At 40.5% G+C, this 25,358-nt stretch overlaps 1 protein-coding gene across 1 annotated transcript; it reads left to right on the top strand.

Moving 5' to 3' along the window:
• Positions 1 to 20,993: 20,993 nt before the first annotated feature.
• Positions 20,994 to 25,274, top strand: LOC121768729 (probable serine protease EDA2). Its single transcript, XM_042165268.1, has 12 exons — positions 20,994 to 21,297; positions 22,076 to 22,201; positions 22,458 to 22,613; positions 22,729 to 22,908; positions 23,062 to 23,178; positions 23,533 to 23,586; positions 23,685 to 23,756; positions 23,881 to 24,089; positions 24,208 to 24,305; positions 24,477 to 24,551; positions 24,683 to 24,766; positions 24,943 to 25,274. Exons 1-12 carry the CDS (start codon positions 21,130 to 21,132, stop codon positions 25,056 to 25,058), a joined length of 1,455 nt encoding a protein of 484 aa, XP_042021202.1. The 5' UTR covers positions 20,994 to 21,129; the 3' UTR covers positions 25,059 to 25,274.
• The last annotated feature ends 84 nt before the right edge of the window (positions 25,275 to 25,358 follow it).

The following is a 25,358-nucleotide window of genomic DNA, read 5'->3' as shown; positions in this document are numbered from 1 at the left end:
GGAACCATTTTATTTAAATTACTACTTTAATTTCTGGTTCATCATATCCTACTTCCAATCTGTATTTTATGGAAGTGTGGAATATTGCTCGATTGTTGGAGATGAACTATAGAAGTCACGATGAAGTGGTAAGGTCGATGTCTCTTTTGATGAAATCAAAGTTCGAGAAATATTGGGAAGATTATAGCGACATTCTCTCTATGGGAGCCGTGTTTGATCCAAGAATGAAGTTGAAACTTGTGGAGTATTGTTAGTCAACACGTGATCCTCTTTCAAGTCAGGACAAAGTCAATAGGTTGAAGATGAAATTGTATACTCTATACGATGAGTACAAGAAAAAAATGGTTGATGCATCTGTGTCTAAAGGTCCTCAATCTAGTGCGAGTTCTAATCACGAAGTCGGAGAGCCTAAATTCATAGGTGGGGGAGAAGTAAGGAAAATGAAAATGAATCCAAATGTACTGGCGGTAAGTAATCTGTTTTTCTTTAATATTTCTTTGTATTTATATTTGTATCTAATTAATTCTATTTATCATTTTTACTTACACTTTAATATTATTGTTTTAGGGATATAAGAGGCACAGAGGTCTAACTTCCGACGCAAAGTCAGCATTGGATGTATATTTGGAAGATATTCCGATGGATGAAAATGCTGAAATCGATTTGCTTAAGTATTGGAAAGATCATTTATCCGGCAATTTTGGAGTACTTGCTAGGATGGCGTGTGACGTGCTTAGTATTCCTATAACAACGGTAGCATCCGAATCTTCCTTTAGCATTGGAGCACATGTCTTAAACAAATATAGAAATAGACTCCTTCCCGAAAAAGTGCAAGCTCTTATTTGCACGCGTAATTGGTTGCATGGATGTTCTAATGGTAAGAACTTATTTTATTTTATAAAATTCTAGATTATCTAACTATATTATATGTTAATATTTGTAATTTTGTTAATAGACTATGAAGATTCTGAAGATGATGAGGAGGAAGCTAAAGATCAAGCAAAAAGTGTCAAAGATTATCTGACTTGGAAGAATGTCATTAAAACGTTAGCTAATGCTTGACTTTTTGGTTATTTCTCATGGAGCCATGGACTATTTTGTTTATGTTTTTGTTGTTCTCCTTGAACGATTTTAGGCTTTTAGCTTAATGAAGCATATATATCATGCTTGAAAGAAAGCGTTTTCTGGAATTATTTCTTTCATTGTCGGCTTGTCGCCATAGAATTGTTGTGCCTTATAAATTGAGTTTCCACCTGCCCTATTGCATAAACAAAATAGTCCATGGCTCCATTAACTTTTTCAAACTCATTTTTTATTACATTTCTTAAAACTCGTGTCAGATGTGGGACAATATTTAGGGTATAGAGGGAGTAATATAAATCAAAATTGGCCGAGTTATTTCTTATGGCGGCGCGATTCGGCAGCGACAACAGCGAACTTGCTTACCAGACGGAGAGACGGTGGCGCTGGGAAATAAGAAAGAGAAGAGGTGACAACGAGAAAGGGGCGGTGCTACCAGGAGCAGAAGAGAGTTGTCGGCAACGGCGTACTCGCCGCTGTGATTTCTGTCGTGACGGCGTGGTAACGTGGCCGAAAGGGAGAGCAGAATATAAGGGAAATCGCGAGTTGGGAATTTAAATTGGGTTGTTGATTTGGAGAGCTGAGAAGTGAGAGTGGAGTTGCTGATTTGGGGATTCAAACTGATTTTGAACATAGAGAAGGGAGGTTGCTGCTAAAAATTTTGGGGAAAAAAAGGGTGGAGAGCCGATTCTAGGAGAAAATCGGATGTACGGGACAGTCTACTATTACAATAACAAAAATGTACCCACTTTGTTAATTGTTCCATATATGGGAAAAACGACAACCGAGCTGGCGTTTTATTAAGTAAAAACGTCAGCCATGCTGTCGTTTTACGTTTCATTTGTGAATTAAAAAATACGGTACTTATTTAAACACGCCAACCTAGTTGGCATGTTTCGGTTAAAAACTCCAATAGTGATGGCGTCTGCGGTTTAGAACACGCCAGTCTGATTGACGTGTTACGATTGAATTTTTGAAAAAAAATAAAGATTACTTTGAAAAACAAACGCCAACCTCAATGGCGTTTTTTCACAGAATAGAGGAATATATCGGGATTTCTTCCCCAAATCGTCAAACCACACCCAACGCACAGCAGCAACAACGCATTCTTCTCCAAGAACGCCAATCTCTTGCAATTGCATCAACAAGGAGTTAATCGGTGTCATTCTTCCGCATATTTGAGTTGATAATTTGTGTTGTGTTATTATATTGTGCGGTGGCTTGTTTGAATGCATTATTGTTGATTAATGCTTGAGATATTAGTGTTTAGTTAGGGTATAAATATTATTAAAATTGGGTTTACACTAGGTAGTGTTGTTCTAGCTTAAAAATTGGGCAACTTGATTTGGTTTATGTGGGTTTTAAATTGGTGTTGCATTATTTGGGTTTAGGTGTTACATTATTTGATATTTGGTTCAATAGTGAGAAATTATTGAAATTGTTTAGATTGATTTATATTGTTTAGTTTGAATTGTTAATGTTGTGTAGGTGAATTTGTGCATTTGTGTATTGTGCATTATTTGATATTGGTGTTCCATTTTGTGATATTGGCTTAAATAGTATCCAATTATTGAAATTGTTTAGGTTTGTGTATTGTTTAATTTGAATTGTGGATGTTGTGTAGGTGAATTATGGCATCATCTTCAAGTTCTCGTCGAAGACTCTTATGTGGTCCTGAGGGCCCTTCCGTATTATATCTTCAGAGACAACACGTCTCTAATAATATATGGGCAGGAGTTGAATCAGAAGACGTACGCTGCATAAGATATGAAGGAATCATTTTGGATGTTCCCATACATCCGCGTGTTTTGGCAGTAATAGACGAGATGGGGTTCGGCTGCATATTGAAGTGTGGTCAACCAAAGGACATTGACAACTGACAAGTCGTATTCTAGGCCTTGGTTACTGATCAATATAACGTGCATAAATTGGATTATATCTGCAAAACAGTTGCTAAAGTGTGCAGGAAAAGGGTTCTAGTCGGTATGAAAAGGGTCGGACAACTTAGGTGAAAAGAGCATCAGAATGTTGCTATACTGACCAGTATGCAGGCCAAAAAGGCTCGAGATGGAGAAGAAGGATTGTTGGGAAGATCAGCCGCAAGCAAGGGCAAAAGAGTCATTTCACGAAGAGAGTCTACCCTAAAAATCAAGGGCAGGCCTCCATATAAAAGGAAGCCACTTGAAGAGAGAAAGGATCATCACCCCTTACACTTAGTTAGAATTCTCTCTCGGTAGATCAGTCCCTTCAGTATTGTCCTACATCTTCTCATTCCTCGCCAAAGCATGGTCACCTGAGTTCCATCCGTCTGCCGGATTTCCGCTTTCTCTCGTTCCAGCCAGTTGTTGCATAGTGATAATAGTTTCATCGCCCGGAGTGGCAAAACAATCTTTATTTGCTTTCGTAGTTAATCTTACTTGTTTTTCATACGTTGGATCTGTTGCATTTTCAATACTTGCTAACTTTGAAGTACTTTGGGTGAGATCCAAACGTTTTAATGCTATGAAGTTGTTTTTGTGCATCGTTTTCTGTTTGATTCAGTTTCTTTCTGCCTAGATAGCTTAGATCTAGTTGCTACGGTAATTTCCAAGTGTTGAATGCATGTTTTCATTTCTGAGTTGATCGTTATGAGTTTGTGAATTGAGTTTGATGCTAGATTTAGATCCGAAATGGTTAAGTGTGAAAGCCTAGTTACGAGATTTCTGCCACCTTGCATGTTACCTAGTAAGCGTATTTTCAGTTTCTCTAGTTTAATCTTTTGATTTGGAGTTTTAATTGTGGATCTGTCTCGTGAGTTGTTAATATGAAATTCTCGTTTATGAATTCTGGGTTTGTTGATCTGAGTTTATTCATGGTGAAGAAGATAACATCCACATCTAAGTTTGGGACCACTTTTGTTTTTTAGTTACTTTTTGCTTTTGTCCTTTACTTTTCTCTACTTTTTCTGCTGGTACTCTACAGATCTGTCAGCCTAGTCACCTAACTACCACTTATTCTCTGATATTCCGTTTAGCATTTTATAGTAACCCAGTACCTTCCACATATTTCTGAAACACCATGTTCCCTCACTCTCACGTACACAGCTGTTTGTCTATCATCTTTCACACCTCCTAGTCAGTAAAGTACCACCTTAAATTCCTGTCTAGATAGAATCTTAACCCAAAGCGTGGTAGCTAACCAACCTTTCCAGAATATCACCACAATTACCAAAGCGCATTCATCTCTGTGGGATTCGACCCTTACATCCACTATACTAGTCAGTAGAAGTGGGTTGAGGAATTATTGATACCAGGTTCAGACTTAGCTCGTACTTCCATCTTGATCAGTAGGATACATCCTTTGCTTGACGCGACACCTGCACAAACCTGTTCTTTCAAATGGGGCCGTTGCCGGGGAGGAATGGCATTATTAACTGTTATTGTGTGAGATACTTTGGCGTATATATTGTGTATAATTTTTTTCTTTCTTTTTCTTTCAGTTTATAAGAAGCAGTTCGACTCCTGACCATTGGAGACCGAAGATACTCCAACGAGGGACTATACTCATAACCACTCGTTCTGGCCTGTCGACAGCCTTGTCTGACTTAGGTTCGAGTAGTGATGAAGAGCAAGACACCATAGAAGGAGGAATACCAGAACAAGTGCTACAATTGGAGCGTAACCCAAGGAGGATGGCTGCCCAGATAGATGATGACCCGGAGATCGGAATGCTGAATGCGCATACCGAAGGAGAACCCCCGCAGGCTATAGTTGTCATCCCGGGACAGTCAGCCTGTGATGTGAAGCCCCATATTATTGCAATTTTGCCTACCTACTGTGGGAAGAGCTTTGAAGGCCCCTACGAATTCCTTCATGAGTTCTGTAAGATTTGTAGGGCACGGAGAAGGCCAACAGGGGCAACCGAGGATGACTACAGATTGAAGTCTTTGCCGTTTGTCCTAAAAGGGGAGGCCAACACCTGGTTCATGCTCCTGCCCCCCAACTGCATTGAGAGTTGGGCCGATTTCAAGTCAGCATTCTTAGGAAAATTTTTCCCGTCATCGAAGACGAGTGCATTGAAGAGAGAGATAACTAGTGTGAAGCAAGGGTACGATGAACCCTTGAGTGATTATTGAGCGAAGTATATGAGCCTTTTGGATGCATGTCCAAACCATCGCATGGCCGATATAAAAGTACATCGCACCTTCTATGGGGGGATGAATAAGGCAACAAAGGATCTGGCAAACTCCTCGTCAGGAGGAAGCTTCACGCAATTAAGGGTCAGTGAAGCGAAAGGGTCCTAGGGAAACTGTTGAGCGCAAAGAAGGAGTACGACAACTCAAGGGATGGTTACAGCAGAGAAAGGATTGCGAGTGCCTCATTTAATGATCAGGAGCAGAAGATAGAGCAGAAAATGGACTTGAAGATGGAAGAGCTGAAGAAGACACTCTTGTGCACGATCGAGAAGAACACACCACCACCTTCCCCAACTGGGAGCTACAAGATGCAGAGCAGGGAAGTCCAAGGCCAACCTACGATCAGTCGAATGACTTCGTCAATATGGAGCAAGTCAATGCTGCAGGATACTATAACTCTAGTGGGAATTGGATCTATGGGAGACAGCGGGACGTGCCATGTTGGGACCATCTGAACTTTCGATGGGGAGATGGGAGCCAAAATCAAAACTAAGGTCAAGGTCAGAACCATTACAACCCCCACCCGAACCAGAATCCCAACCGTGGCCCAGCAAATCCCGACCACCAATTCAACTGGTCAGGAAGGAACCAACAACCCCACAACCAACATCAAAACCAAAACCCACAAAACCAGAACTCGAACCTTGTTTATGTACCGCCCCACCAAAGAAACTTCCAAAATTACCAGAATCAGCATAACCAAGTTCCCCAACATCAGCAGAACCAGAACCAGTTCCAAAGCCAGAACCAGAATCAATATCACCAAGACCAGTACAACCTTCCTGGTCAGTATAACCAATACCCACCTAACCAGAACCAGCAAAACTTCCAAAATTTCCAGCCCAACCAAAGCCCCCAGTATAACCAACACCAAGGGCCAAATCAGTCTCATTATCCTAACAGGACAAGGAGATCCATGGAGGACATGATGGGAGAGTTGCTCGCCTCGAAGCAGAGTATCAAGGGTGAGTTGCAGTCCAATAATGAAGTAGTGCAGGGGATGCAGAATGCCCAAAAGGAGCATAAGGCGAACATCGATATGATGAATAGGCAATTGGCCCAGCTGGCAAATTCGATGGTGAATTGAAAGGGAATTCAGGGAGACTCCCGTCTACAGTCCATGTACCTGAAAAGGCAAACGTGAGCAAGGTCACATTGCGGTCCGGTACTGCCTACGAGAGACCCCAACCGAGGAAACCTGGTGGAGAGCCTAGTGAGACAAAGTTACTGAGAGACGTTGTCTCGGAAGGGGAGCTCAACAGACCTCTACCTCAAATGCAGGATCCGGTTTTTTTGATGAGGAACCATCGGGGAAAAGGCGAAACCAAGGGCATGCAACCAATGAAGACTTGCCTAAGGAAACAAGACCAACGAAGGAGATTCCAGCCCAAAATGTGCCCAAGGAAGACTCTGGAAAGGCTGTTGAAGGACTGGTGGACGAGGCGAAAGGAAAAAAAACATTCCCTTACCGTTTCGTGACCAAAAGGAAGAAGGAGAACCCAGTGGATTACATGACGATCTTTGGGAAGCTGGATGTTACCATAACATTCCTCCAGGTCGTGAAGCTACCCCCACTTGGGAAATTCATAAAAGAATTCATAGCCGGGAAAGCCCAAGAGGATGGAATGATCATGGTGGAAGGGATAGCGTCAGCAATTGTGCAGGAAAAGCTACCGCCCAAAAGAGCCGATCCAGGTATGTTCACCTTGCCTATAACTATAGGGGATGTAAAAATCGAGCATGCAATGTGTGACCTGGGAGCTTCTATAAATGTTATGACATTGTCAGTTTATAATCGGCTGAGGGAAGTAACGTTATCCAGCACTAGGGTATTAATCCAACTGGCTGATAGGTCATGCATAAATCCTGAGGGTGTGTTAGAAAATGTGTTGGTGAGAGTGCATGATTTTACTTATCCTGCTGACTTCTATGTGATCAAGATGAGTGAGTCTGAAGCTAGGGAGTCTAGTAGTATATTGTTAGGGAGACCGTTTTTTAGAACAGCTAAGACAATCATGGACATGGCTGAAGGTACAATTTGCATCGATTTTCATGGAGAGAAATTCACATTTGATATCAATGAGGCCATGAAAAAGCCTATCGATTCTGAAAATCTATGCTATGTTGATGTTATTGACCCCCTAGCCCAAGATTTTCTTGAGACCGAATTATTGCAGGAAAAACTTCAAGCGTTGGATGTGTATGAGCAGACTGATGTAAAAGCTTCTGCCATAAATCAGAATTTATTGGAGCCGCAGGGGCTCAGCTACCAGCCAGTACAGATGAATTTTCAGATGGAGAGTTAGAGAAGGAGGGAGATGCTGCAAGGAACCTTCTACCCGCAGACACACTTCCTCCACAAGTTGAATTGAAGAAACTACCAGCAACCCTGAAGTATGCTTTTTTAGGGAAGGAAAAATCATACCCAGTGATTATCAGTAGCAGCATGACGAAAGAACAAGAGGCAAGGCTACTGACCGTTCTAGGCAAGAACAAAAAAGCAATTGGATGGAGCCTTACAGATTTGGTGGGAATAAGCCCTGACGTCTGCATGCATCATATCAGGCTACAAGAAGGAGCGAAAGCACATCGAGACTCGAAGAGGAAGGTGAATCCCAACATGCGGGAAGAAATATTGAAAGAAATCTTGAAGTTGCTGTCATTGGGAATTATCTATTCGGTGCCCGATAGCGAGTTGGTCAGCCCTGTCCACATGGTTTCCAAGAAGTCAGGGATCCAAGTGGTTCAAAATGAGAAAAATGAGCTGATACCAACAAGGCTAGTCACTGGTTGGCGAATGTGCATAGATTACCGCAAACTGAACGCCGCAACCAGGAAAGACCACTTCCCCCTACCGTTCATCGATCGGATGTTGGAGCGACTGGCTGGGAAGAAGTACTTTTGTTTTTTAGATGGGTACAGCGGGTATTTTCAAATCTATGTGGACCCTGAAGACCAGGATAAAACCACCTTCACCTGCCCATTTGGAACCTATGCGTACAGACGCAAAAACTCCGGGAACATTCCAGCGATGCATGATGAGCATATTTTCCGATCTGATTGAGGAGTGCATAGAGATATTCATGGATGACTTCACAGTCTACGGAGACTCTTTTGACTTGTGCCTTCGTCATTTAGACGTAGTTCTGGAGAGATGTCAAGCAAAGAACCTAGTCTTGAATTTTGAGAAGTGCCACTTCATGGTCACGGAAGGGATCGTCCTAGGACACGTGGTGTCAGAGAGAGGTATACAGGTGGATCAAGCCAAAGTGGAGGTCATTTCCAAACTGCCATTCCCTACTGACCAGAAGGAAATAAGGGGTTTTCTGGGGCATGCAGGATTTTATCGACGATTTATTAAGGACTTCCCCAAAATCGCCCAACCCCTTACCAGACTCTTTGAAAACGAAGTGGAGTTCATTTTTTATGAACAGTACAAGGCTGCTTTCAACTTGCTCAAGGAGAAACTAATATCCGCACCGATTATCCGGGCTCCTGACTGGGAGCATCCTTTCGAAGTGATGTGTGATGCTAGTGACTACGCAGTGGGAGCTGTTCTGGGTCAGAAGATTGAAGGAAAAAAGGTATGTGATCTTCTACGCATCTAAAACGTTGAATCAAGCTCAAAGGAATTATGACACCACTGAGAAATAGATGCTAGCCGTAGTGTACTCATTCGAGAAGTTTCGGCAGTACTTATTGGGATCCAAGGTCATCGTCTATACTGACCATACGGCCATTAAGTACCTGGTTGCCAAGAAAGAATCAAAACCCTGCTTGATCCAATGGGTACTCCTCTTACAAGAGTTCGATTGGGAGGTTGAAGACAAGAAAGGGGTCGAGAATAAAGTCGCGGATCATTTGAGCAGGATAGTGCAAAATGGGAGCAGTGAGGAGGTATACGACCGATTTCCGGAGGAACACGTGTGTGAAGTGATTTTTTCTTCTAGAAAAATTGATTGGGAAAAAGTGATGAAGCTTACTAGCCAGTATGTCACGGAAAAAGGAAAGGAAAAAGTAGGGCAGCAGCCATGGTATGCGGACCTGGCCAACTACTTAGTTTCAGGAGAGCTTCCAAAAGTGTTAAACGTCACCAAAGCTCAAAGAATGAAGATCAAAAGTGAAGTAAAATACTACTTCTGGGACGACCCATCCTTTGGAGAGTATGAGCAGATCAAGTGATAAGAAGATGCGTTCCTGACTGGGAGCAGAGGGACGTATTGACACATTACCACTCCTTGGCCTGTGGGGGACATTTTGGTCCCAAGAAAACGGCAAGAAAGATTCTGGATAGCGGATTTTATTGGCCTACCCTCAACAAAGATGCCTATGAATTCTGTAGAAGTTGTGAGCGTTGTCAACTGACCGGTGGGATCTCTGCACGAGATGAAATGCCACAAGTCCCGGTCATTGTTTGTGAGCTGCTCGACATATGGGGGATGGACTTCATGGGTCCTTTTCCTTCGTCTTATGGGAACTTGTATATCTTAGCCGCGGTTGACTACGTCTCTAAGTGGGCGGAAGCCAAGGCCACGAGCACGTGTGAGGTGAAGGAGGTGGCTAAGTTTCTCAAAAACAATATTTTCAGTCGGTTCGGAGTACCAAGGGCCATCATATCAGATCAGGGAACCCACTTCTGTAACCGCACAATCGAGGCCTTGATGAAGAAGTACGGTGTGCACCACAGAATATCTAGCCCTTACCACCCGCAAGCGAATGGTCAAGCGGAGATCTCTAACCGAGAGATAAAGAATATTCTGGAGAAAACCGTCAATCCTTCCAGGAAGGACTGGAGTATGAGGTTAGAGGATTCTCTATGGGCATATCGTACAGCCTACAAAACTCCCATAGGAATGTCTCCGTACCGAATCATTTTTGGAAAGATGTGCCACTTACCAGTGGGGATCGAGCACCGAGCATACTGGGCAGTACAGCAAGTTAATATGGATGCTAAGGCCTGTGAGAAGGAAAGGAAGCTGCAGCTACAGGAGTTAGAGGAACTTAGATTGGAATCGTTTGATTCCGCCATGTGGTACAAGGAGAGAACTAAATTGTGGCACGACTGAAATCAAAGGACCAAAGACCTCTATGTTGGCCAGAAAGTACTACTCTTCTAGTCGAGATTGAAGCTAATGCCTGGGAAGCTCAAGTCGAAGTGGACAGGACCTTATGTCATAACCGCACTCTGTTCTAATGGAGCAGTGGAGATTTCAGGGAGTCTCTCTAACTCTGAACCTTTTATCGTAAATGGACATAGGCTGACGGTGTTTAGGGATAATAGTGAGGTGGATGTAGCGGATGAGATTCCACTGCAACCACATACTAAGGTTGCATACTGACCAGTAGGATAGGAATTTGGAGTTCCACTAGGCTATTTTTCTTTTAGTGAAGTTTGCACTTACTGGCCAAGTAGAATTCCAAATTGCCCAAGGAAAATGTAAATATTGTAAATACGTGGTAGTTAATTTAATCTTTTCATGCTAGTTAAATTTTAAAATCTAAAAATTATTTTTTCGAACCTCAAATATTAATTTGGAGTACGTACTGACCACCAGAATGCCTTTTTGGTGAAACTCCCAATTTTATTTAAGTGTCCTTTTTACTTTGTTACTAATCTGGAAAATAAAGGGGGTGAATTAATAAGGGACGAAATTTGAATTAGGGTTTGGTGCAGCTTTGCAGGAGGACAGTAACTGGGAGGGCGCATGTGTAGAGAAAGGACATGCGACGTCCAATCAGGGGGCAGCACTCCTAACCGTATCCCACACGAATCGGCGCCAACCTGGAAACCGCTCATAGCCGGTTACAAACCCTCAACTGCCCATTCCACTCTCATATCCAAACCGCCTCTCCCCTTCACCTCACAAACCTGCAATTTCTCTCTTCCGAAAATTCCCAACATTCCCCAGAAACCAACACCCACATTACTACCAATCCAAGCCATGGGGAAGAAGAAAATGGCAAGAAAACAAACCGGTGAAAAACCCCCTTCAACCCGACGGGAAGAAACTCCAGAATTGCAACCACCAACGGCAGAGCGGCCGCCGAGCCCACAACCACGACCGCAAGAGCCGATTCCTCAGGCTCTGGCGATGGTTTCTTTGGATGTAATGACGGAGTTTCTCAGACAGCAGGACCCGAATTGAGATTGGGCGGCCGAGTTGGCTGGTTTTAGCCGAATTAGAGGCAAATGGAGCATGGCCGGAGAAGTCTCGGCAGTACCTGCATCAGAACCGATTGTGAAACCCAAAGTACAACCGCCCACTTCCATTCCGACTTCCGCAGCAACCCAACAAGATAGGGAATCTCCCTCGACGACCGCACCATCAGAACCCTCGAAACCCTCCCCGACTCGCCAAGAAACCGAACCAATGGATGTTGACCCCCTCTCCGCCTATTACGACTCTGACCCAGGGAAAGGTGAAGGGAAAAGGAGCGAGGAGCAGAAGAGCTAGGAGGGAGGAGATGAACCAGAGAGAACGCCGGCAGCGGAGCCCATTCCTCGAGAAATGGCGAGGGAAGAGATAGATCTGAATGAAACGGACAGAAAGCAAGGCCTCATGACTGATGAAGAATTTGAGGCTCTTCTGGATGAAGTAAGCCGGACGGAAGATGGCACTGCCACGATGGCTGAGGGTCTGGACCTCGCATCAATGGCAGTAGGAGAGGGTGAAGTAGCTAGTACAGGGAACAACTCAGAAGACCAGGCCCACCAGCTAGTAGACGAGGTGGACGAGATGCAAACCGGAGAACGAGTACCACAGTCAGTGACTCCCCAGCCAGACGCAGGGGAGAGTGATGCACACTTTGATCAGGAGGAGAGAGTAGCAAGAACAGAGGTACCAGGATCAGTGGCACCTCAAGTGTCAAAACCAAAACCAATTCGAAGGAAATTGGTGTTGAAGAGCGATCCAAAGACAGAACGGTCAAAGCCGAAGAGAGTATCGCAGAGATGCCTAGGAAAATGGACATCCAGCAAGGCGAAGGCGAACACAGCAGCGGATCCAGTTGAGGTTTTAAGTGGCGAAGAAAGGGTGACTCCCACAAAACCTGGGGAGAAATCCTTTCCAGCTACTAACTTGGAGGATGCATCGACGGCAACTGAAGTGGTCTCCCCAACGCCGAGTGACCAGAGAGAGGAGACTGAGCAGATGGCTGAGGGTCTGGACCTCGCATCTAAGTCAGTAGGTCACGTCGAGCCTAGAGATGAAAGTACCAATATCCGCGTGGAGACCCACCCTACTGCCCAGGACAAGCCTTCAACACAATCAGAGAAGAGACTAAAGATGATGAAGACAGAGATGAAGAAAGGTACTGCAAGGAAAGAAAAAGGAAGGGGAAAGCCCCTGTTACAAAGAAACCAAGCAGCGAGAAGCAGCGCACGGTCAACACCGGCGTCGTCATCACGGAATCAGATCAGAGAGCCCCACCGCACCAAATGGAGACGAGTGACAGCAAATATACTGCCAGTGAAGAGACGGACTCTGACAGTGATATATCTCTAGAGAACGAAGAGTATGGTGAGCAGCAGCTTCCACAAAACAATCGGGAGCTAATACATCCTCCGGTAGAGAGATTGAAGTACCGACGCTGGGCAGTGGAACTTACAGATGAGCTCGTGGAAGAAATGAAGTTGTTCGACTCCAAAAAGCTCCAAGATGCTTTCGATAATAAGGATGACGGAAGCAAGCAAGTTAAGTGTGGAAAGGTAATCCATTTTCCTTCCCTCGATGAATTGGATGCCCGTGAACCTTTTCTATCTTATGTGCATGCGTTGGGATTTGATTGGTTATTGGAGAATAGATATCCGAATATCCCTGTTAGGCTAGCAAAGAAATTCTTCACAACTTTCAGATTCAAGGTTACTACCGATTTAGACGAGGTGTCAATAAGCTTTAGGTTGTTCGGAGCAGAGGCGAGCATGAGTTTGATTGAGTGGACTGTCAGATTGAGGATGTGTAGTTTGGAAGATGCCATAGGGCCGGATTGGATGAATAGAGAAAGGGGAATTCCTAGACGCCATATCGACTTTAAACCTCAGGAGGCTTGAGTGAAACTAACTCACCCAGATGCCGGGCAAGTCACATCCACCATATCCCGCTCCATCCACTTCAACAACCCGATCCTGATCCTGGTTCAGCTTTATCTTGATTTCAACCTGCTAGGGCAGTCGAATTCGGTCGTCCGGACGTCGATGACAGAACTTTACCTCCTTTGGTGCACCAAGCGCAAGAGAAGAGTCCATCTGGGATTTTGGACCGCCTATCAGTGCCATCTCATAGCTACACATCCTGCTAGAAATCTTTCCATGTGTCACCTGCTGGGAGCTTTTGTGAGAAACAATATCACCGTGGTCAGTTTGATAGGCCCTTTTTCGTCCGAACCAACACTGTTTATATCTGAGAAGGAGCCCCACATTTTTACGCGATGGGTGAAGATGCGATCCCGACTGGGAGAGTTGCAGCAAGCCATGGCACGCAAGCTCAAGCGCAGAGGCAGGAGAGTTTAGAGAGAGCGGTGGCAGAGCTAGCAGAGGAGAATAGGCAGGCCAGAGCGGAGTTGACCCGCTTGACAAATGTGATGGAAAGTATTCTGAAAGAGTTAGCGCAAGGGAAGACAATCCGAGGAGCTGGACCGAGTGGCCACGGAGGCCAAACTAATGAACCAAGGATAGCCGAGACAGAAGTAGAAGAAACAGAGGAGGAAGGTGCCGAGGAACCGGCAGAATCTAAGGGAAGTGAATCCGAATCCGGGGAAGAGGAGTCAGAAAAACCACCTGCACCAACCCCTGCCCCACGGAGAAGCAGGGGAAATATATGACCACCCCACTGACCAGTATGTTTTCTTTTTTCTTTTTAATTTCAGTTTTTTTTATTTGTTATTCTATTGTTTTTAGGTAGAGTAAATTTGTGAAGTATATGTGTGTAAACCCTATTCATAACACTTAGACTATTCAATAGTCTAAGTCTGAGAAGTATGGGGTTTACTACTTTGACGCATGTGTTTATGTTGCTTTCTTTCGTGAGATTGTAAACTCACACTTAGCCTATTTCATAGTCTAAGTGTGAGGAGTTTTGTGTATATATGTGTTATTTTGTTGAGTTCAGTTTAGGGTTTAAACTCTCCTACTTAGCCTATTGAATAGTCTAAGTGTGAGAAGTTTTTAGCCTAAGTATGTGTTTTTGTTGTTAATGTGTCTGTGAGTCAGTCATACTAGCCATTTCTTTTTTCCACTTCACAGCCTTCTCTGAGGGCAGACACTTGTGAAGTGGGAGGGGGGATGCAATGGCCAGTATGACATGTAAATAGGTGTGGTTTGTGTTAGTTTTTGTCTAGTTTTTTTTATATGTGTTGATTGGGCTTAAAACTCAACTGCCTCGAACTGGCGGTGAGGGGAATTGAGGGAGGTAAGACACTCTGGACAACGGAAATCACCCCCCTTAGTATCTCCTAGTCAGTATAAATGGTGCGAGTATGAGAGAAAAGCCCATCCTTAGAGCCAAACACAAAAGCCCTCTTAAAATGGTGAGTTAAAAGCCTAAAGTGGAACCACTTTTCACCAGTTCAGAAAAGAAAAGAGTGGCTGCCACATGATGCCTAGGGTAAGGTGACCGCGTGTGGCCAGGAAGACATGCAAAAAGAAGTCAACTGGAAGGAGAACCCGACCAGGAAGAGATTTCAGGTCCCAAAAAGATAAGAATGAATAAGGGTGGCGAAGCCACATAAAGAATGTTGAAGAAAATGGTCAAAAACACTTGACCACAAAAAAAAAGAAGGAATAAGGGTGGCGAAGCCACAAGACGCTACTGACCAGTTGGAGACCAATATCAGAAAATATCCAGCCAAAGAGAAGTAACAGCCAAAAGCTCAAATGCACACAGTTCCCCCGCATCAAAATAAAGTAATAGTTTTTTAACCTTAGAGCCTTAGGAACATCCACCCCAAACACTACAGCCCAATAACCCCGTTACAAGCCTTAATCCCTTCAGGAGTTGCACGTGAAAACTAAGTCCGAAGCATCCGTGGTTCAGCATTTTGAGAGAAAACAGTCCTAACATCCCCGGTGAGGAATGAGTGACTGGGAGAATTTGGTATTTTGCCGCGAGTTTGGGTGATCTTGACGAGCAGATGTACTGACTTGGAAGGAAAAGAGGGGCGGCGGAAGTTCAAGGCTGTCTAAGGCTGGATTACACATTCCATTGAAATTGGCACCAACACTTGTTCCTCCACCGTTATGACCGCATGACTCAAGTACATAGCAAGTTATAAGGTCGTGGGTGTTTTTGAGTTGGTAGCCCTGTTTGTCGAACCAATTGTGTGCTAGCAAAGTTATTGCAACTTCCGCTACTAATATCAATAAAACAAGACTTGTTGTGGACGTTTGCGCTCGTCAAGAAAAAGAAGTCCCTTTGAAATTCCTTTTCTTCTTTGGAAGCAACAACAACATTAGAGGAATCATTAGTACTGGAGCATTAGGATGCCACCATAGTTAGAGTGACAATGTGCCACCAACCTCGTGCCGCCACGTGGCACGTTATCCAGCAATATTAAGGGCGTATCCAGCAATATCATAGTAAGGGTTTTAGATGGATTTCTATAGATTGCATGATAGTACTACGTGACTTGTTGTGTGGAGTGCTGAGTATTGCTGTATTAGCTATTCAGCAAAATAACTTATAAAAAAATAATATGTCTATATATATACTGCAACTGAAACATTCTATGCCTATACAGCAATACTCAACAATCTACACAACAATACACCTATTACTATCATGCAATCTATAAACGCATACTAAATTAATATTGTTGGATATGCCTCTAATATTGTTAGATAACGTGCCACGTGGCAGCACGAGATTGGTGGTACGTTGTCACTTTAAAAGGGTTGTCATCTTAACATAATCCATCATTTGTATCTTGTATTGGTGGGTCACCCAATATTGTGGCCTTCTCCATGGGTATCAAATCTTCTAATATTTTTGCTTCTAGGTTTTGCCTAGGGAATAAGGGAAGCAAAGTTACCATCTTATCGAAAATTTGGAACGTGTATGTGTTGTTAAATCCGTCGTGAATGGTTCTTCTATCGTACTGCCATGGCCTCCCAAGTAACAAATCGCTTAAATCCATAGGGACCACGTCACAGTGAATCACATCAGTATACCATCCCTAGGGGTGTCGAAACGGGTACCCACGGGTACCCGCACCCGATTTTGGCCAAAAAGTTAGTCCCGATACCCGTCCCGCAGTTAGTCGGGTATTACCCGATACCCGAGTCGGGTATCCCGCACCCGACACCGCGGGCACCCGACCCGAAACATTTTTTTTTTGAAATCTTCTTTTTTTAAATATTATTTGTATATTTTAGATGTTTTTTTAAAAATACTACTTGATGAATGTAATAGTCTCACTTGAAACTTTTTATTATTATTATTTAATTTTGTTGAGAATTGAGATCAAGTCTTCAACCAATCTCCGGCACAAATCAAAATATCAATATATTACTAATAAAAAATTATGAAATATCATTTTATAATATATTACTAATAAAAAATTACATTATGATTTTTAAAATATTAAAATCTTAAAAAATTACATTATGAAGAGCAAGTATTAAAATAAAAAATAAAAAATTATAAAATATCAATATATATCGGGTATTTTCGGGACTATCGGGATTACCCGGTTGGGTATCAGGATACCCGATACCCGCAAAACCCAAAATTATTATACCCGACCCCGCCCCGTTTCCCGATTCTGTCGGGTAACGGGTACCCGATACCCGGCGGGTAACGGGTCGGGTTCGGAATTACCCGTTACCCGCTACCCGTTTTGACACCCCTAACCATCCCATTGAAAACGACACTACCACTTGCTCTACTACCCGGTACTCACTAGTCACATCAAATCGTAAGGTATACGATTTCGGGTGTTCTTGAGCCAAAAACTTGACTCAACTTTATTTTACCCAAATAATACCCGCAAGTGTACGGGGTTATCGTAGCAAATAGCAAGCAAGAGTATATCGTATCCCACAGATACAATTAAGTGTAAACCTAAGTACCACGAACAAATTTCAACTACTATCCAGAAGATCAGGAATTTTTGGTTTTTAAAACTAACAACTACTGAAAGCATATAACTTCATAAATTAAAATAAAGCACTTAAACAAGAGAGCAATTAAGCAAGTTGTAGAAAATGATAGAGAAATATGCAGAATTCAAGGATCTGATGCACAACTCATAGTCTAACCTAATTGAAACCGATTTACCATTTATAGTCTCCAAAATAGTTGAATCTATCACAATTGTAGATTAAACCCCCCTCCCGAGGTGAGAAATCCGTAGATTAGGTGTAATAATTGAAGTCCCCTTCTAATTCTTAAACCTAACTTCCAACAGTTTGATTAGATTAAAGATCCCACTCAGAATCTCAACTCTCCCGAGTTCTATTGAATTAATGTGTGAATTATTCCTCCTTCAAGATTAAATATTTCATCTCCCGATTACTCTAAAAACCCTAACACTCTCAATTGGTGATCACCCAATTGATAGGAAAAAGTACAAGAATAATTCAAACAATTGCAAGAGCAAGATAAAACGAAATCAATTGGATTAAAACTATGAATCAATGCATCATCACCAAGAATTCTACATGAAAAGTTTAGCTACTCATGTTCATGGTAGAAAACAAATCAAAACTAGGAAAAACAATGGGAAACATGATACAAATTATAATTAGCGGAGGAATTGAAGCTTGAATCTTCAATCTTCTTCCAAGAGTTCTTCAGAGAGACAGAGTGTGTGTTTGGCGGAGGAATAGAATGCCTAGAATTGACCTAATTCTTCCTTCTTATTCCCATCTTCTAAAAATCGCGTTTGCACTCAGAAAAACGCCAGAGCGACGGACCCGGCCGGGTGGAATTAATCCACCGGAAAATCACCCGGCCGGGTATGAGTTTCTGGACTTCGCCAAGCTTTAGCATACCACCCGGCCGAGTGGTATTATTGAGTGTGAAATTCACCCGGTTGGGTATGAGTTCTTCGACCATTTCTAACTCCTTCAAACCACCCGGCCGCATGATGTTTTGGAAGAAGAAATAAGAGGTACTTATATAGGTTGTTGGATAGAAACCCTAACGAAATTAAAGGAAGGCGCCGCACCTTTCATGAATGGGCTCTTTTACAAATTAGGGTTTATATGGCAGCTCTTGGAAATGACAAAATTTTACTAATTTAATCAGAATTGAAAATCAAAGGGGCAATTACAGCGGATTGACGCACAACGGCTCTTTAATTAGAATGAACTCTTTGCCTTTATTAGTCCCTTCCCCTTCTTCCGTTTCTTTTAATTTTCTTATGGTATCTTCTAAAAGCTTTAAAGTATGGCAGAAGATTGTGCACATTTCACCGTATAAGACTTTACCATTTCCCAATCAATCACTACATAAATTAAATTAATTTATAGAAATAAAAATCATGAATTATTAGTGATACACTTCCACAAAATTTCTTCCAAATTTCAGGTGTGTCTGTGTGACTGTGGTGTGTGTATACTGTGTGTGTGTGTGTGTGAAATTGCAATTTTATTATTACTTGAAATTTCAATTATCTACTTTTCATTTGGAATTCAAATGTGGAATTGGGAGGAATTGGAATTGTAATTCAATTCCAAATTTAAATATTTTGTGGTACTGAACATTGGATTTGGAATTGGAAGCTCCAATTCCAACTCGGCATGCCCAATTCCGTGATACTGAACGGAGCCTAATAAATATTTGTATCAAGGTTAAGTTATGTTGGCCATTTATTTCCAATTCATAGACTATTTTATTATTGCACGTATTAGTACATCCAATTTAGTTGCAGATATATTAAGTGTCACAAAATTGTATTTTATATATCTGTTGCAAATTATATTTGGATACCAGTAGAACTTCTTTAGAAATCACTTTGAATAGTAGTACTAAGTAATGAAGTACTTCGTTAGAGCTTCAGGTACTGATATCAATGGACTAATAAATTGGTTCTTAGTTTCTTTCTAATTCAATTTAAATATATTTTGATATGTTGTTATTCGTTTTATTTTTTTAATCTATTTCTGTTTTGTATGTATAATTTTATCATGTGTGTTTAGTGTAGCAATATACTTTGCTATAAACTTTTTATTTCTAAACAATTTGATTGTAGATTTCAGTATTGTGTGAATTATGCATGTGCAGTAATTTTTATACATGTTGTAATATAAATAGTAAAATGATATTTTACTATTGAATATTGAATATTGTTATTTAATTCTCAATTTGATATATTTTTTAACTGGACTTCTCAATAGTTCATATTGTCTATTGCTATTTAATTTCCTATTTAATATTTTATAATTGGACTTCTCAATCGTTTGTTCTATGAAAAATTTAGCACTAAATGATGTTTTAATTTTTATACATGTTGTAAATATGAATAGTAAAATTATATATTTCCTCCCTTTTATGTTGTATTTATTGATATTTTCTATTTTTTTATTGTTAGTTCATTTGTGGAAACAAGAGATGTTGTAAGAGGTTTTAATCTTATTTGATTTTTCTATAAATACCTATTATTTTGTTGGTATAGATTCACGTTTGTCTTAAACACATTTGATAATCTTTTTTATGTGTTTATAGTTCCACTCATTTATATATCTATTGTTTTATTATAAGACGTGTGCATTACTTAAGTATTTTATTTAATTTAATTCAATAATATTTAATTTACTCTTTCCGTCCTTGAAAAAATGTTCCATGCGATTTCGGCATGTCCACGGTTTAAAGTTCCATTTTTTTCCCCATTCATAGCCCATAAATAAGTTCATCTCATCTTTCAACTAAATCAATAATATATAAAAGTGATATCTATATTCTACTAATTCATTTCCATCTCTAATTCACAAAGTCAAAGAATTTGTTGGAATTTATGTCGAATCAAAATAGAACTTTAAATGACGCACGGAATGAATAGTATATATATATACTATGTGCACAGGTGGTCAACTAGTTATGTACAATTAGAGTGAACTAATTAAATGGTCCCTGGACTATGGGTTTATCTCACCCATAGTCCATGGACTTTAAAAGTATCACCACTAGTCTCTGGACTAAGAGTTTATTTCGAAATTGGTCCTTTTGGTTATTTTTTATCTGAAAATGCCCTTTTAAGCATTTGGGCAATTTCGTTTTTTCACATTTTAACTGTTTCAATATGATATTATTTCAATGATGTACTAAATCTAATATTATTTCAAATTTACTTCTTCTTCCATTTACCATCCTTCACTTTGTTTTTTTTATTTCAATATAAGATTTAATTTTATAAAATTAAATCTAATATTGAAATAAAAAAATAAAGTAAAGGATGACTTAGGGAAGAAGAAGATAATTTTGAAATAATATCATATTTAGTACATCATTGAAATAATATCATATTGAAACAGTTAAAATGTGAAAAGACGAAATTACCCTAATGCTCAAAAGGGCATTTTCGGATAAAAAAAATAGTCAAAATGACCAATTTTGAAATTAACTCGGTGATATTTTTAAAGTCTAGAGATTATGGACGAGATAAACCTATAGTGTAAGGATATTTTTGTAGTTTACTCTATTGCTTAAGTGTTCGCTACAACAAACAAAGTATTTTCATTTTTCTATTATTGCTTCTGTCTTCGCTACGACAAACAAAGTATTTTCATTTTCAAATTAATTGTTGAATTATAAAGCAATCAACGTAAATAAGTTAAAAAGTTTAGTAAAAAAAATTAGAGCATCAAACAGTGGAGTCTTATCGTTATCGGTGTGACCAACTCCGAGATTTCTTTCCACCGGAGAAGCTAAAAAGCCACGATGAGGTTTCCGGCGGCGGCTATTTCACTTGCTATTTCAGCGTTGATTTTTGCGGTTGCCTCGGCGCAGTTGCATTTTCGGGTGCGGGAGACCAGCAGCAGCAGCAGCAGCTATTTGACCAAGGAAGAGCACTGGATGAATCAAACTATTGATCACTTCTCCCCTTACGTAACTTCGTTTTCTCCCTATCTCTCAATCCGAATTGTTTAATCGCTGCAGCTGTTGGTGCTTGAGATGGAAATTCACCTCAATTTTGGTTCTAGTTCAGTATTGAAGCTCAATTTGTGCTCGATTTGGTTTTTCGTAGTTGAAAAGTGATGTGGTTTGAGAAGATTCAGCCCATTTTAGCTTCAATTTCACGTAATTGAAGACTATTGTTACAGTTAAACTATAGGTCCCGCGTATGCATTCATGCGCAATTAGGGCAAAATGCCAAAAAGTGTTCATTCTCTGTGTGTGTGCGTGTGCGTGCGCGCGCGTGTGTGTTGGATGACAGAGTGAGGCTAATAATGGGGTATAGGTTGCATAAATGAAGTTGTTAGCATTGAAAATAACCATTGAGATGTGATATTTATATAGCTTAGCATCATGAAAGGGTATGGTTTTTACCTGGTCTATGCGAAAGTGATTATGCAGCTATATAATTTGGTAGTGTCCTAACAGGGAAAACGGGATGTGAACTGTTTTTGTTTTTTTGTTCAATTTAAACATATTAGAGGCTCTATCTTATGCACAAATTTTTTGGGATCTTTATGCATAGAAGCAGCTATTGACTCAAGTTGGGTGGGTATATCTGGAAACTTGCTAGTTTACATGTGTTATGTTTTCTGGGATATCTCTATCTGTACATTTTTTATGGAATGGATAAACAAGCAAGTCTATATTTCTGGAGAAATATGTCAAAATTTGTTACATGTACTAAGCCCATTGGTTTTTCTCTTTGCAGGACCGCAGACAATTTCCTCAACGTTATTATGAATATCTTGATGAGTTCCGATCTCCTGATGGTCCAATATTTGTTAAGATATGTGGAGAATCTGTGTGCAGTGGGATTAGTAATGATTATTTAGGGGTAAGTCTGCAGTCCATGAAAACATCTGGGAATATATTTCAGTAGTTGTGCCTCATCATATATAACTGGAACTAGGTGAAATGGGCTCTATTCATGACATCTTAAATGGCACATTTAGTTAGACGTATAATACAAAGTAGAAATGTGCAATCTGGAGAGTGGCACAAATTACTGGGTCTGCTTTAGTTTCTGCTATGATACTTATCTTCAGTTCCGCACTTGTGAAAACAAGTTCTGAACCTTGAAAATTTAACAGGTTTTAGCAAAGAAGTTTGGAGCGGCTGTGGTTTCCCTTGAGCATCGTTACTATGGAAAGAGTTCTCCTTTTGATTCATTCAGCACGGAGAATCTGAGGTATCTTTCGTCAAAACAAGCACTGTTTGATTTGGCTGTTTTCAGACAGTATTATCAGGTAATTAGCTGAAGTTGAATAGTCTTGTTCCTCTTACAAGAAGCTACTCACCTTTTCCACTGATCTTCCTCTTTAAATAACTTTAGTATCTGGTCCTTCTGTTTTCATTTCTCAGGAATCGTTAAATGCAAAGCTCAACAAATCAATGGACAATCCATGGTTTGTCTTTGGTATTTCATATGCTGGAGCAATGAGTGCGTGGTTCCGCTTGAAGTTCCCACATCTTACTTGCGGAAGTCTTGCTAGCTCAGGTGTTGTTCTTGCTGTCTACAACTTTACAAAATTTGATGAGCAGGTGAAGAAACACTCTATTGATTCATTAACTTCTTAAGAATTATAGTCATTTTTCCAGTTGATCCACATTTCACTTTTGATATGATTTGTTATCTCCCGACTTTGCTTTAAAATGGTTTAGGTTCCGTTTCTTGATATGATTTCTCTTATGCAGGTTGGTGAATCTGCTGGTCCAGAATGTAAAGCTGTCTTGCAGGAGATTACCAGTCTTGTTGAGCAGAGGCTTGAATCGAATCAGAAAGAGCTAAAGAAATTATTTAACGCGTCTAAGGTAGAAAAACATGTTTATCCTTTTCTCCTTATTGGTCTTACTCGTTATGCCACATAGACTATTTAGAAACTAACTTTGAAATATTAACCAAAATATTAAGTTCCCTATATTTGATAGTTTTTACTTTTTCACAAATACTTTTCCAGGAAAGATTTGTAAGTTTTTTTAATACATTGAAATTATTCCTTTCTTCTAGATTATGACATTTTGTGACTCATGTCAAGTTTTAATGATATTCTTCTAAACTTGAATTCTTCTTTTAAAATTCCTGCTTTCTAGTTTCCATTCAGTTTCATTTGTGTGGAATCTTGGATTTTAGTACTGAATTCAATGATGAATTGATTTCTCTTACAGCTATCAAAAGACGGCGACTTCTTGTATTTTCTAGCAGACGCAGCAGTCACAGCGGTACATTTTCTTACAGCTACCAAATGATGGCGACTTCTTGTTGAATAGAAACTTATTATTGTTATCTAGACAGTTTAAGCTTGCTTTTCTGTTTGCAGATTCAATATGGAGATCCAGATGAACTATGCAACCCTCTTACTGAAGCAAAGAAAGCTGGAGATGATTTAGTAGTAAGCCATTTTTTAAACCTACAACTGATTGTATTTCCTAGCAAGCTCAAAAATTTGCATGGTTGTGTTTGGTTCTCTTGGAACTATTTCATGAAAGCACTGTTTGAGATATATTCTTATTCAGGAAGCATATGCCAAATATGTAAAGGAGTATTACATAGACTATTTTGGTGTCGATGTTGAGACTTATGACCAACAGCAGTTGAAGAAAGACAAAATAAGCAGCAGCAGCAGCTCTGCTCGATTGTGGTGGTTCCAAGTGTGCACAGAAGTTGCATATTTTCAAGTTGCACCTGCGAATGATAGTATCCGCTCGTCAAAAATTGACACTAGGCAAGTATACATATATTACGTGCCAACTTCCAAGAGTCTTCCTTTCCTCCTGATGTCTCGTTACTGCTGTCCTTGTGCATCCAACTAACAAGTTATAATGAAATAAATTGAGTGTCAGATACCATTTGGATCTCTGTAAAAAGGTCTTTGGGGATGATATGCCTGGCCCGGATGTTAATGCAACAAATTTGTATTATGGAGGCAAAGATATTGCTGGTAACATTATTTAACTATTTCTCTTTCTAAATAATTTTAAAGTTTTTATCCTGCTTCTGTTATCCAAAAATATGTATTTCTTAGTTTCTCAAAGCTCTTCCTCTCCAGTATATAATAGCTAGTTCATCGTGTTCTGATTCATTGTCTTCCTTATCAAATGTACATGCTCAGGTTCAAAAATTATCTTCACCAATGGTTCACAGGACCCTTGGCGACATGCATCTAAACAGACATCTTCACGCGACAGTGAGTCCAAACACCACTTGTATCTGTTGCCTCTATAGATCTTTTCTTTTATTTAATGAATGCTCTAATAGGAAGATGTCGTTCACAATTGTTATCTACTTTATCATAACCCATTCCTCTTCATTTTTCAGTGCCTGCATACATCATCAAGTGTCATAACTGTGGCCATGGCTCGGACATGCGTGGCTGTCCTCAGTCTCGTTTGGTTCCCAAGGGTATGTTGTATGCTTTAAGTTCTAGTATTTGCTCGTGATCATTAACTTCCATTCCACTAGTTTGTTCACCGTCTTCCAAGTCTGCACACGCTCTACACTATATCCAAGCTGATGCTGAATCACAAATCGCGTCTTTTTACATTTGGAAGTTCTTCCTGTCCCATCCTGTGTTTCAGGTGATGCAAAGAACTGCTCCTCCCCGGACGCGGTCAACAAAGTAAGGCAGAATATCATCACCTACATCGATCAGTGGCTATCTGAATGCCAGTTTTCAGGGGTAAGTGCCATGTAAAGTATAAACGGAGTGCAGAAAACGAGAACTTAACCCGTCAGGTTCTACTGGAAATCAGATTTTTCTTGAAATTTCAGCAGATGTGTGAGTTATTTCTCTTGTATGAACTATCATCTAATTCTGTATGTATATTTAACGTGTGCAGTTGTCCCTTTCTTGCAAGAGACATTGAAACATGTAGAAATAAATAAAGGGCACTCATTGCATGTTTTATTATTTCTCATACCTCGTATTAATTCTTCGTGTATTATCGAGCTATTTGGGAGTTTTTCGAATCTTATTATATTTAGGTTGCAGTTG

Source organism: Salvia splendens, chromosome 15, assembly GCF_004379255.2.
Source record: "Salvia splendens isolate huo1 chromosome 15, SspV2, whole genome shotgun sequence".
In the NCBI taxonomy this organism is placed as follows: Eukaryota; Viridiplantae; Streptophyta; class Magnoliopsida; order Lamiales; family Lamiaceae; genus Salvia; species Salvia splendens.
Note: the sequence above shows the minus strand (reverse complement) of the source record. Positions and strands in the feature narration are given on the sequence as shown.

Coding starts and splice junctions, on each gene's coding strand:
- LOC121768729 (XM_042165268.1), top strand. CDS start 21,130: ATGAGGTTTCCGGCGGCGGCTATTTCACTTGCTATTTCAGCGTTGATT. Junction 22,614..22,728: donor TTTTCAGACAGTATTATCAG/GTAATTAGCTGA, acceptor TTCATTTCTCAG/GAATCGTTAAATGCAAAGCT. Junction 24,552..24,682: donor ACAGACATCTTCACGCGACA/GTGAGTCCAAAC, acceptor TTCATTTTTCAG/TGCCTGCATACATCATCAAG.